At 31.1% G+C, this 15,154-nt stretch overlaps 1 protein-coding gene across 1 annotated transcript in view; it reads left to right on the top strand.

Annotated features, from left to right (window-relative positions):
- The window catches only part of LOC113397544 (neprilysin-4-like), a 46,727-nt gene that overhangs the window by 2,803 nt on the left and 28,770 nt on the right, over positions 1-15,154 (top strand). The window contains exon 2 of the mRNA XM_026635944.2: positions 7,701-7,777. Within this exon, the coding sequence (XP_026491729.2) occupies positions 7,701-7,777 (77 nt within the window). The remainder of the gene's footprint in view (positions 1-7,700; positions 7,778-15,154) is intronic.

Genomic DNA, 15,154 nt, shown 5'->3' with positions numbered 1-15,154 from the left:
TTGCTATTGATTCAGTGATAAGTCACTGAATCAATAACAATGAAATATTATGTAGAGGTAGTCTGGGATCTGAATAAGAACAGGTTTATAAAGTTTGGGATCTACGGGAAAAATAACTTGTAACTTTGTTACAGAAATATATACTATTGACAGGAAGCTAGTATAAAAATTATAACATTTAGGTACGTGTCCGTTTAAATGTAATAAATAGTTTAAGTAGAAATATAACGTTATTATTCCTCAACGCAACGCGCCACCCATATTGAGGACTAAGGTATTATCTCCTCTCTACAACTGCAGTTGTACTGTATTAGCTAACTCACCCTTTTAACTCGGCGAGCTACCCAGGCGGGCTTGTACAAAGGCCTCTAAGTAAAAAAATATTTCATTACAGACAAATTTTCATAGAAAATCGAGGAGGATGCCGATTGTGTAGTATACATCCGATTATACAGTCTTCCAGTTTGAGTTTTTAAAACAATATTCGTTTCTGCAAGTGATCACGTTAATCTAGTACTACTCGCTAACCGTTTATTCTACCTCCGAACAGCCATGCTTTATATTGCTGCGTTCCGGTAAGAAGAATGAGTCAGAGTAATTACACGGACTAGGAACATATTAACATCTTTAGATTCCATGCTTGACAGCGCATTGACAATGTAAGGAATGGCCACAATGCCAATGTCTGGACAGAGGTGAACACTTATCATTGGCATTTAAAAAACACACACAATTTAGTCATTTGTTTCCTGTAATTTTCATTGCTTATTAAATAACCTACTGATTTACGGCCATACCGATTTACTCTAACCAACTAAACATTGTATAATGAACTACTAACCTCACGGTTTCGTATGTAAAGGAAGATCAGGTTATCGGTACCTCGACAGCGTGTATATTCAATTTCATTATGATCGGTTGAATAGTCAAGAGGTAAAAGCGTAACAAACGAACAAACTCACTTTCGCATTTATAACATAAGTCAGGGTAGGACAGGGCATTAGCGTGCCCTGGCACGGGGCATTAGGCCCCGGTTGAGTCCCACATACCCGTCCCGGTCCCCCGACCGGGCGGCATTCGTAAATGCATTTCCTCCTCGTAAAACAAAAAAAAAAAAGGATGGTCAGTTAGAAACATTCCCATAACAGTTAACCCAATCAATACATTAGCAAGCGAACTTCAAAGTGACCCAGTTACGTATTCGCCGTTACGTTGAAACAATACATTCAAACAACATTATATTATGCTCTTTTCTAAAGAGATAGCCGATCGGTTCATACAGTGCTATAATGATAAAAGTCAAATCTGTCACATGTACACAAAGAAGAGTAGGTAACGCGTTGTCTGTATGTACTCGTACTGTCCGTTACATAACCCATAAACTGTGTGATTCACACTGAGATTTCGGTAGGCAGCTGATGACTTTATTGTTGCTGAGATAAAATTGAACAATGTTAAGGAATATTTCACAATTTATAATTGTGTTTTATTTAATAAAAATAATGCTTATATTCCATACATAATAATAAATAAGCATAGTAGACAACAACTCATCAGTCATCTTAGAAGTTTGTAATTCAATCTTATGGTCCCAGAATTAGAAAGGCCAATTGTGAAGAGATATTCATAAAACATAAATATAATTCATATATATAATTACAAATATAAGCTTTTCTTAAGTTAGGAATGAAAAAAAATATTAAAAAGAAGTTAAACTGTCTTTGTCTAAATGTCATTGTCTTTGATAGTAGGCTATGTAGGGTAATTACAATTAGTATATAGTGTATGTACTAGTTAAACAATACAATAACTTGACAGATATAACACTACATCCATTAAAAGGAACAAGTTCAAGCTTATCAAGAATTGTAGTCTCTTTGATTAGTGGCAACTTATGGCTCATTTAAAGATCGTGGCTAGTGGCGGTGATAACCAACTTAAATATAGATTCAAATTCCTAAAATCACGTCATTAAAATCTATATTTTAAACGTTTACGTTCTAGTTTTAAAAGCCTAAAACTAGAACGTAGTCTTTATTAGGACAAATTCTAAGCAATGCTTGAAGTAAAAGCTCGTGTCCTTGTTAAAAGGATGCGCACGCGCACATTATAGAGGTGCCTGAACTATAATCGATTTAGTGATCTTAAGGCATGCGGTTTGAAATATTTGAAATGTTATAATTCAATACTTATATGCCTGCATATTTAAAATCTTTAAATTATATTGTACATATATTTCATATATTATTGAAAGAATAAACATATAAGACATAAAGATTAAGTACTTCAGAAGTTTATAGATCTTCGATTAAATTGCAAAGACTCTGGGTTGATATCACAAGTGATATTCAGTCGGAATCATTACACAAAACCTAGATTTTCATATTTCAATCATTGAAAACAGGCGAAATTCTTTGCAAACGTTAATTTCCAATTTCACCCTCTTGGGTGATGACACTGTAACATATTTTCTTCACTTCACTTGAAAAAAACAACAAATTCTATATTTCTAACTTTCGAAAACAACAAATTTCCATGCAAGCTTTCATTATAAGTTTCACCTTTAAGTGATGAATTCTGAAAGACATTTTCTTAGTGCTCGCATAATTTCCATTCAGAATTCCTGTGCAAAATTTCACTGTTTAACCCATTCTGATTTGGGCTGTGCATTGTATGGCAGACAGTTATTTTAAAATTTTATTAAGGTCACTTCCATAATGTTTAATATTAGGTTGAATACCTAGTATAATAAGTTATTTTAGACAATTTAATATAAATGTGTAATTAAATAAATTGTTTCCTTCATTTGTTTAATTATATGTATTATAATATATTTGTTCAATAAAACGTCTGCATTTCTCATAGTATTGTATCATGCCACTAGAATGTCATTTATCTTGTATTACGAACCATAGCATTAGTTTCCCATCGCGACAATCAGAGAGTAATGCATGGAAGACGTTCCATGAATAATAATCGTGGTTTTATGCATCCGCGTTGTAATTAAATCACAACGATTAAGTACATAATAAAGTTACAATAAACAAACACGTTTAATTGGAAAAATAAAGTAAGTACACCGAAATTACGAAATTAGAACAATTTTACATCAGTTTTATCTTGAACTTGAGATTTCCATAGAAAACCACTTTTATTCCGGTTCAGTTGCTATTATTACAAATTAATCTATGGCTAAATAGTGACATCAGATTAGCGGGAAAAAAATAAAAATGGCGCTAGCGTTACGTACCGAAATGGTGCAAGTTCGTATATTCTACGATCCACTGAATGATTTAAGCCTTGAGAATATTATGACGTTTATTAGTTTATTTAGATCTTTTCTTTTACAAAATAATCAATCTTACATAACATTTAAAGCATATAAATTTCGACTTTTACTATGCGTTTGTAATCTACTAAGCTTTTGAAATGTATATGTATTATATAGTTTCAAGTAATTATAAAATTTCTGAGTATGACAGTTCATGTTTGCTCAAGAATATTATTCATGTGTTTTTGGGATGTTTTTTACTATCGCTTAACCATATTGCTGGATACAAACACAGATAGTCGATAGAAATTACTTTTTACCTAATTTTGGTGTCCATGATAATTAAAATCGACTTATATTATTATTATTATTATTATTATTATTTGAATTACGATGCTGAATGTACACAATAATTATTTCCTAATAATTGGATTGTTAGCTGTTAGTTTTAGATTATCGTGTATAACAAGATACACTTTCTAGTTTTATGGTAGAAATAAAGATACAGATAACACTTGTATGCTTGATCGTTAATTTAGTTTGATCCCCGACTTGGGCCATTTGAATGGTATAGTTCTTTTTTGTTACGATAATTTCAGTAGTTGCCCAGAATTTCGAAATAGCTCCCGTACTTTAAATCACGCTAATCTGTTGCTCAACTAACGAACAACTTTTTCTGTTGGTGTCAAATTCGCCGTAGTATGAGATAAAAGGTATAAAGAGTACGCTTTAATTACACTCCCTTGAGCATTCTTAAGAAATTATCAAACTTACATTTTTCATAAACCTTCACTAATCGCCAAGAGCGACGTAAGGATGTCACATACAACAATATGCAGAATACATTAAAGGGAAAGTACTACAAAGACACATATTCATTCTCCCACGGTTAAGGAGAAATCATCAGTTTGTCGCAATAATAATGGTCTCACGTTATTATATTAATAAAAAAATTTAAGGATGGAGTAACGGTAAATTGTATCGAAGCCGACATCATTTGTTTAGGCTTAAAAATAATATTAATATAGGTCAGAAATTTATTTTATTTAACAATGTAAATTGTAAAATAAATAGTAGAATATTGTCACATAAACACGCATACATCTATTGTATTTTTTTATAAATAATATCTTTTGCTTTTAAATATGTGGTATATAATTACAAAGAAGTTTTGTTGCTGCAAGTTAAAAATATGTATATTTAAAATAAAACAGAGACTGTGTTGTTTTATAAGTGTAAACAAAAAAATAAAAATAGACACCAAAAATATATATCACAATGATTTACCCTCTTACCCGATCCATTATTCAATGCTGTAACAGTTTTTATTCTACTGTAGATATATACCATGCAACAATGAAAAAATTCACCACAAAAGCACGTTTCGTGATGAGTTTATTTCCTTTCGAATTCAACGGAAAGCGAATGCCTAAAAAGAAATAAGAAAAAGTCAGAAGTAGAACAGTGTGGCAAGTGGAACACATTGCAAGAACAATATGACATAACTCAGTCCGCGCGTTCGATTATACTTGCATTCGGCAGATCGTTAGTAGATCAGTCTTTTTATATTATGTTATGGCTTACGTTGAACGTTGTGTATGTACTTGTACTTATGTTTCGATCATAAATAATCAGCTTACAATAAAATGTATTATTCTACATAAGATTATTTAGATTTAAAATTTCTCGGAGCTAGTACTTCTTGATAGTTATAGGTACAGCATATATAAATTTAACTTTATACGATTTTAACCTGAATATGACTGATTAATGAGCAACTATATTCTGGTCGGTTATTCTCAGTAGAGTCTTACGTGAAATCAATCGTAATTTTAAATTTATTTTATGTTTTAAAATGTCAATACAGAAGTTTTCGTACACGCATACTTCGTTGAAGTATATTTTTGATTAATTATTTACGACATAAACATATTTAACGCTTGGTTTTGTACATATATTTATACATATTTCGACAGAGAGAATTATCAAAAAAGTAAAAGTAAGTATCTCTCTACTGTCAAAAATTCCCTTCTCTTAAGAAATAGCTTTGCATTTTATTTGGGTTTTCAAATACTCATGACGTTATTATAGTGTTTCATCCGACATTTGTAAATGTACTCACGAGGATATCTTCACGGCTAAACCCAAGATCAGTTATCAACACTAATTAAATGTGTATTAAACCATTTCTCCATTAGAAGACTACAAATATTATATAATATCTAGGACCTACTCTAGTTTTATAATGAGTAAGTTGACGAAGAACAGGCTGCAAATGCTATACTGCTGGACTAAAACCTCTTTACACCCTTTTAAAGATAATTTTTGAATCAATTCAAGTCATATTCGATACACATGTGAAAAAAAAATTCACCCGAGACATGCAGGTCCTCATGATGATTTTCTTCAACACCGAACACGATTTGAATTATAACCTCAAATTAAGCAAATGAACATTTTTCGTTGGTTGCGGTGAAACAGTCGAGAATTGTTATAACTAAACCGCAAGGTTGTTGTTTTCGGGGATGTTAGTTATATTTCGAGAAGACGAGATCGAGCGTACACGCCTTTTATTTCGACGAATACCTATTGAGAGTAGTTATGGTTATAACTATATACCTCTCCCTTTGCGGATAAGCTTTTGAGCATATTCCACCACGCTGCTCCAATGCGGGTAGGTGGAATACACATGTGGCAGAATTTCGTTGAAATTAGACACATGCAGGTTTCTTTACGATGTTATCCTTTACAGCCAAGCACGAAATGAATTATAAACACAAATTAAGCACATGAAAATTCAGTGGTGCTATGCTGGGTTTGAACCCGCAATCATCGTTTAAGATGTACGCGTTGGCCGAGATGGCGCAGTGGTTAGCTATGGTTGCTTTGTTAAATATGAAATACTATGGTCATTATTCCGGTGTAAGCAGAGAGTAGATTGAAATTAGCGTTAGAATAACAATGATAAATTCCCAGAAATTGTGACGTCCTCGCTTTACTAAAAAATACTTATCACAGTAGAATTATAACAAGAAACAAGACTTTCTATTGCAGTTGATTTTGAAATTATTTGTCAATAATTTAATAGTACAGCAAGTAATTGTGATACGTTGAACTTCGGTGCAATAATATTTAGCTAATAATACTTAGCCGTGGCCGAATAAATAAATGATATACGTATACATTTGTTTATGTTGTATAATTATCACTATTGAATTGGTTCTCATTAGCTTATTAAAAGTAGGTATAACAAGATCATAAAAGCTAGACATTATTTGGGATTTATTTTTATTTATTTATTTATTTATTAACATCATAATTATGTCAAGAATGAAGAACGATCGTAAGGAAATCTTTATTTTTCCATTGTTTGATTGTGTTACTGTTGTTAAACTATTTAATTAATCTCAAAATAATATGAATTTAAAAAGCGAAGGATATTCGATTTTTTTTTAACTGAATTAAAACCAACCTAAAATACAATTAAAAAAAAACAAAACGAATATAAAAACTACTTTATAAATTAGCTCAGAAATGAGTCTGGTGATAAATAATTAAATAAAAACGGATTATGTGCTTGATTTTCGTTTTGTCACTTTTGCCGTAGTGATCTTATCTCCATACGCGAACGTTATGTCATTTAATTCGGCAATTCAATGGCCAGCATCTTATTAACCGGTTTATGTTTTCATTGGTGTATTTATCTTATAGTCCCTCTTATCTCGGCCCATTGTTTCAGCACAATGCGTCTGATGTCATGCTAAACTGGTTATATAATTAATAATCATTATTCGGTGATATGTTTTTGTTATTGATATCGTTTACCAATAATATTAAAACTTTGTTCTGAAATTTGTTCCGTTTAAATTGAACCCGAAAGCGACACGGCAGTACAGTGCCCTGCGTAGTTGGTTGTGGCAAATTTGAAATCAATGTTTCTCAGTCTTAATTTCTTATATAATTATGATATTTTTTACAAAATCTATTGTAACGTCTACTATTAGTATGTTTGGATAAAATCTTGGTGTGAGCCAGTGTAACTACAAGCACAAGGGACATAAAATATTAGTTCCCAAGGTTGGTGGCGCATTGGAGTTTTAAGGAATAGTTAATATTCTTTACAGCGGCATTGTTTATGGACGGTGGTGACCACTTACCAGCAAGTGACCCATTTTCCCGTTCACCTATATGATACAAAAAACAGAGTTGCTTGGTGTATATTGTTTTTTATTACAACAATAAACAATTTTTTGATTAAGCTTTGCTTTCGTTAAGATTAAAAGACACTTCGTTCTGTAAACGAGATGAATAATTCTGTTTTTCTTTCTGAGATGTCCCAATAAATTTATGAACTCAGAGTTTGAAACCATTAGAACAATAAGGCAGTCATGTACATGCACATAAACCATAATATTTTTGATGTTTGCAGGTCAAGGACATTGACAGTGAGAGCCAGCGGTCTGCTGCACAATTGCCGGATACCGCAAGCGGACTGGAGGAGAAATTGTAAGTTCATTATTATTCTCATGTTCCAGTGTAAGGACGGAAATAGCTAATGTACTTAAATGAAAAAGTAAAAAAAGAAGATAATTAAGTACATATATATATTATTTTACTGCCTAGAAACGCAATTTTTAATAAGAATAACGCTATTTTTATAAAGAATTTAATAATTTATAAATTCGTCTTATTGATCATTTATCGTCCCCGGTAATAAAATAAACAAATGTGTTATTGATAAATGATATGTTTTATTTGGACAGATGTATTGTATAGGTGCTACTTATCCGACGACACTAGACACAGCAATCAGTATTTTATTTTGTTCTAATTTAATTAAGTAGACCTTGTAAATTTAATTCAAATTTAAATAATATATATCTTTATTAATAACATTTCAGTTGTTTCTTCAATTTTTTTTTAAATAATCCCAATTTTGGTATGTTCTCTTTAATGTGCATTATTATATATTTTTGAAGTCATTTTGTTTTTAACTTTTCTTTCATGCTGTTGTTTATCGAAGAACATCCTGAAATATATTTTTATCTAATTTATTTCATACATATTCAAATTAACTTATTTATAAGACTACTGAGAAAACGAGGAAGTGTGCAGACGTGGCACAGCGGCGCATCATTGCATTATGCAATACTGTTGTGCCGAGAGTGCGTACCCGCATAAATAATGCACCTTCATCACATTTCAAATCTTTACATAGGATGAATGAGAAAATGGAAACTATTAAAAGACCATATAATCTCTCAACATCGATTTTTGAATATAAAAATGATGACACATAGCCTGATTTGAGCCCAACTATAAATAAACTTATCTATAAATTTATTAATACATGTTTAATGGTTTTTGGTATATAAGCACTGATCTTTTATAGGCATTGGCAACGCGTGTGATAAATTGAAATACTTATTAATACCTATTACAATCTATACACAATAGGGAGATAAAAAATATTATGCTACGGTAACAAACACGTTTCATTTACAAACGCCACTCGAAGATCATTAATATGACGGCAAAACTGTTATCATTATATTTTCCGTGTCGTGTCGAGGAAGGCATAGTAATACACGATTGGTACAAATTGGTAAAATAATAATAAGATTAAGAATTACATATTAAACGGTACAGCATTACTTTGAAAACAGAATCTGGTCGCATTTGGCCGTGACTATTGTTTATACCAGATTTTATAATTCAGTCTTAATAATCCTAACTACAGATATTTCGGCCTATAAATTTATAGTTTTTGAACAACACAGAATTATGTTAGATAGCTTTTAACCATCGACAAATCAAATAAACCAAACCGGATATATATTTAATTTTAAGTAAAGAATTTAAAAAAAAGAGCTCTTAGTTGGGTAAGTTTCGTGGTTTTCTCCGTTTTATAAGCTACATTCTAAACAGATGGTAGGTAAATGCTTAAAGGAAAGGTGCAGTACTGTTTTTTATTACTTTAATAAAGTGCATTTAGGTATTTTGAATATAAAAAAAAGGAAAATATCTTGGTGTTTTGTGCAAGCCCGTCTTGGTAGGTAACATCCACTCATAAGATATTCTATCACCAAGTAATAATAAGTAGTATGTGTATTGTGTTCCGGTTTGAAGGGTGAGTGAGCCAGTGTAAGTACAGGCAGAAGAGACTTAACATCTTTGTTCCCAAGGTTAGTGGCGCATTGTCGTTTGTAAGGTAAGGTTAAGATTTCTTACAAAATCACTGTCTATGAGCGATGGTGACTACTCAGAATCAGATGGCAGATTTGCTCGTCCACCTACGTTTAAATATATATATATAGGTATATTATTGCATAAAATTGCCCTTCTGTATTTATTTCCTTAACATGATTATAGCAGTATTTATTTAATTTGGGAACAGAGAGAAAAAATGCAATGTTATGCAATAGAAGATTACATAAGAAATATTAGAATATCCTAACAATATTCAAATCGATTAACGTCGTATGTTCGGAAAAGGTTGCTGGGCGTGTCGTGGAATTTGCCAATATTGAACGATGACGCTATCTAGCTATCCCAGTGCTATATCATCCTAACGGCTCCTGAGCCGTTGACCTTAATTCTTGACCTCCTCAGGTCAAGAATTAATTAACATGTTTGTACGCCAAACATTAATTATTATGTGCTATTGGTAATTTATTTAAGGAATCAGAGCTTTGGACCTTCGTCTAAAGACGCTGTTATTGTTCATATATTCTGCTCTTCCACCTTCGATGTCTAACCAGGGGTTCTAAGATGATTTATACTCGTTTTTATTCACACTGGCTCTCTCATTATTCAAAATACAGCAATACAAAGGTTTGCTCTGTGGTAGAGTAACTGGTGTTAGATACTCTGTGGATTTAGATCAGGGATGTTATGGATATGTAATTTATAAATAGTGTTTTACCCGTTTCAGATACGGTTACGGATACGAAATTATTTCGGACTAGCTGTACCCGCGACTTCGTGCGCGTTTGAATTTAACAAAAACTTATTGTTGTAGCTTAAGTTACTCCTATTTACGTCAGCTATCTGCGAGTGAAAGTCCCGTAAAAATCGGTGAATCGGTCAAATTAAAAAATATATTTTGGTATATATACATATATATCTCTGTATGTATATATATATATACCGTGTATACACATATATGCATGTATGCATAAGCGGACGCTCCAATTTTATTATATGTATAGATCGTCCAATTGTTTCGGATAGTTAAGAATATAGGATTATGTAGAAATTGTAAAGAGAAAATTACACAGTAACACTTGGACTTTATATTCAGGCCTGACTTCTATCTTTAAGTATGAGACTATCCTAAGACCAAAATGATAACAAGCAATGTTTTTATCGGATTCATTTACGGTTACGGAGATCCACAACATCCCTGCTTTAGATAAGAAAGTGCAAGTGCTGATTTTGTGAAGTCGACGGTTTCTGTTATGCTCCGTCAATGTATTCAGATCATGTTTTTTAATGTGCTTACTTTTAAAATTCTTATACAGAGTGTTCTATATATTGATAATATGAGACGTTGTGAACTGTTTGAATTCATTTATTTATTAAACACGAATGGAAAGTTTTTGAATGATTATTTTAATTTTAAAGTATAGTTAATTACATTATTGTTGCTATTACATACAAATTAAAAGAGAATTGAAGAGAAGGATAGGTTCCTTCAATTCACAGATAAACTACTGAATATAGAAAAAAATCAATACTTTTCAATTTTCTAAGGAATTTTATGTGTACGCAATAGATATATCCGTTAGCACTTATTGTCTAAGAACTGAATGGTGTCTGGACCTTAAAATTTTATCATAATATTCAAAAACAAATTAATTATAAGTTACCACAGATTCGTTATGTAGATTCTACCGAGAAGAGTCGGTAAAAAATCAATTGTTATTCTTTTCTAACAATTAAATGCACTCATATGCAGTCACCACAAGATGTCACAAGATGACAATTCCCATGGAGTGTTAGCGGCAGACAATCGATCAGTTATAATTTTAAAATATTCTCATAGCCTTAATCTTTGTAATAATAATACACCAAACGAATCCCAATAAATGGTCTTAACGGTAGTAAGAACTCAGAGCAATATAGGTAGGTATATTATTACAAGAAATCGAACGAAATTATGATCGCTAATTAATCTTCGTTATGAAGACTAGCTTTTATAATTTTCACTACATACACTTTGTAAATACAATTTATGAAATTCTTCAGAATAGATCTTATTGTATTATGAACAAAATAAATATTTAATCTCAAATATGTTATCGTACTTTAAACTTTATTTCTAAAGTCATTAGATACATTTTAAATTGTAACTAAACAATGTAAAACTATATGATATTCGTCGGAAATGATAGGACACGTAGCTGATAAGCTCAATGTAAGCACTATGGTATTATACATTCATAATTCATACTTGGAATATGATTAAATTTGCATTTTATGTTATCGTACCTACTTGGTAACAAAAACAGATGTATTAAAAAAATATGAAGAAAAAAATCCATACAATTTAAACGTGGAACTTAATTATCTTATATATTAAACTTTACACTTCCCATATAAAGTTAATTTATCTTATAGAAATTTCTAGAAGCTATTTTTAATAATAATCAAATAAAGAAAAGATAATTATGAACTAATATGTAAAATCAAACACCAAAGTTTGTGGGGATAGATGAATAGATATTTACTTCTCTTTCACACAAAAACCACTGAACGGATTTAGATTAAATTTGGAATCGAGATAGCTAACCTGACTTAACACATACATACCTAGATCTCACCCCAACGACCCAAACACGGGAGTGCAGCTTCGTGCGAGTTAATATCTACGTGTTATAAAGAAACAAATATTGAAAGTTTTACATTTGACAGACAGAGAGATTTACAATCAAGTTTATATAAGAAATAATTTATCATGAGTTTGTCTTTGGACATAGATCATAAGGACATAATCCAATATGAATGCGTAAGTCGAAGATTCAATATAAATAAAAACATAATTTAATCAACACACGCGCCTTATAATCGCCATACAAAGACATGGCAGAATTATCGACAAGGCATTACGGAGAAAGATACACATGTATCATCGGTTGACACGATATTGTGATAATGCGATGCTGTTCCTGGTCAATTATATGCAAAACTCACGACGATCGACGCATACGAATCATTATACCTACGAGAATTTATCGATCGAATCTTTCTTTTCTTTATTCATACGACCTTCGATACAGCAACGGTATGTACGTAAATTATGGAAATTTCTCTAATTATACTCGAGTTACAGTCATTGTAAAATATAGTAGGTTTTTTTTTTAATAATAAATATATGTCAGTATTATTCGTTGATGACATTATTGATGCGTTCTTTTAGTTTTTATTTTGAAACGTCGTTGTTATTATTATTCATCAGATAATTTTCAGTTTACATCACTATGGGTACTCGTCGTTTCCATTAGGTAATTATGCAAGTAATACTAAGGCCACGTACACACTACTGTAGATAATACATTTAGTAATGTATTGAATGGTTACCTAGTTTACGCACTATCGTTCACTCCTAATTTACATTCAATTATGTTTTGTTTGGAATCGATAATTTTAACTGTAATTTTATGATGTTTCACGACATGGTTTGGCGGAATACAACTAACGTGTTGTTCGAACGCATAGAACAAATATTCTTCAATATTTTTGGTGGAAAGACTTTGTGCAAGTCCGTTTGTTTTGGTACGACGTAGTTATATATCAGAGTATATTATGCGTATTCCGATTTGAGATGAACTAAAATATAGTATTGTTTTCCCTTGAATGGTGATTAAGCCATGTAACTGCTTGTACAAGAGACATAACATCTTAATTTCCATGGTTTGTGGCGCATTGGCGACGTAGACATTATCTATTGCTTAATAATTCGTTTCTATTTTTATTTATTTATTTAAATACTTTATTGCACAAAACATGAGTATATAAGAGAAATAAAAAATGATTAAAAATGGTGCGAAAAGGCAGTCTTAGGTATCGCTTATAGCACACTCTCACAGACAACCTTTGGTTATAGGAGCTTATAACGATATATTTTTTTAATGTTTGGTTTGAGAAATATTATTGTATTTATATAAAATGTCACAATCAAAATATACTTTATTCAAGTAGACTTTTACAAGCCCTTTATAATAGTGATTTTACAAAACTGTAATAAGTAAATCTATCACCGGTTCGGATGATTCAGAGTCTAGTCTAGTCTAGATTCTACCGAGAAGACCCGACAAGAAACCCAGTAGTTACTCTTTTTTAACATTTGGGATACATTGTCTTAGTTAAATACAATTATATATATCTCCTAGCTTTTTTATCATCTTTGTAAACTTGGGTTGAATAATATGATTTATTTATTAATGTTTTTGAAAAAAAATATTTGAATTTAAGAATCGGCAAATTAAAAATGTCTGAGGAATTTAATATAGAAATGAAAACCTTGCCTCAGAAGGATTTGTTGACTTTGACTATTATGAGCCTATCCTTACGTCTCGTGCAAACACAATGATCATCACTGATTCTATGTTACTGTTTCAAGCGATCAATGTTACTGTTAATGGAATAAAATTGTTGTAAATATATCGTGAAGCAACAGTGAGTATTCCTATTTTGTTAAAAACATCCCGAAGGGAGTCTCTAAATCCAAGATTATAAATAGATCGGACAGCTCTCGTAAAATAAAAACAAGTTCAATATTTGTAGCACTACTTGAACGTAATATGCCATATGACATAATACTATGAAAATACCCAAAATGTACTAGACGAGTGGTAGTCTAAACAAATACTACTCAATTAACGAATAATGTTTAAAATGCATACGATTTTGATCAGACTCGGAATTTATTTGAACGCTTTAATATTAACAAAACATCATTTTATGTATTTAAATAAGACAGACATAGAAATACATAAAATGTCTTCGAGTTTGAGAAGAAAAGGAAAGCATGTCAGTTATGCAGTAAGTATATGCATACTATTATCTTTGCACGACTTTGTCTTTAAACAATCGAACAGATTTTGATATTAACATTACAAAGGTAATGGATATTTCTATTAATGATTTAAAACATTCCTTTTCAAAATCGATCGAATGTATCGGTACGTAAGTAGATTTATAAAAATTCTAAAATCGTTTTTTTCATTAGAAGTTTATTATAGAAAAAAAAAATGTATGTATTCTACGCTACATTATGCAGTCTACGCTTTAAAGCGGGCGCGTAATTTGACACAATTTGACATAACTGGTGTGACGGATGCACACGCGATCAATTTTTCGCGTTATGTACGCGGTATTCGCAATTGAGATGATTGAATATAAATTATAGCAGTTGTTGCGAAATTAACTGCTATTTCAATCGACGTTAATTGAAATACCTATATTGTTGATAACTACAGTAATCTACTCAATGATTATATTTTTAAACCAACTACATAAAGGGGTGGCTATGGTGGGCTATTAAAAATAATATAATTAATGAACATTTTCAGGCCCATTCGTATTTTTTTTATATTATATATTATTGATTAATGTATTTATATCTTATGTCAATAAAAACATTGATAAATAAGGGATATTATACATAGATTATATATGGGGATAGTATTTGTTGATTTCTAGGCAGGATAAGTATTTCCTATTTGAATAAGGAATATTTTGATTTTGATTGTTAATTAAAAGGTTTCGATATAGTTCTCTAAATTTACTATGGTTTAAAATTTAATTGGCGCGCGAGTCGCTTCAGATGATTACTTAGAAATCATTTTAAAAGCCTATGCAACCCACGAGCAGTTATAG

The sequence above is a fragment of the Vanessa tameamea genome, chromosome 3 (assembly GCF_037043105.1).
Source record: "Vanessa tameamea isolate UH-Manoa-2023 chromosome 3, ilVanTame1 primary haplotype, whole genome shotgun sequence".
Lineage (NCBI taxonomy): Eukaryota > Metazoa > Arthropoda > Insecta > Lepidoptera > Nymphalidae > Vanessa > Vanessa tameamea.
The sequence above is the reverse complement of the archived record's forward strand: the minus strand, read 5'-3'. Positions and strand labels throughout refer to the sequence as shown.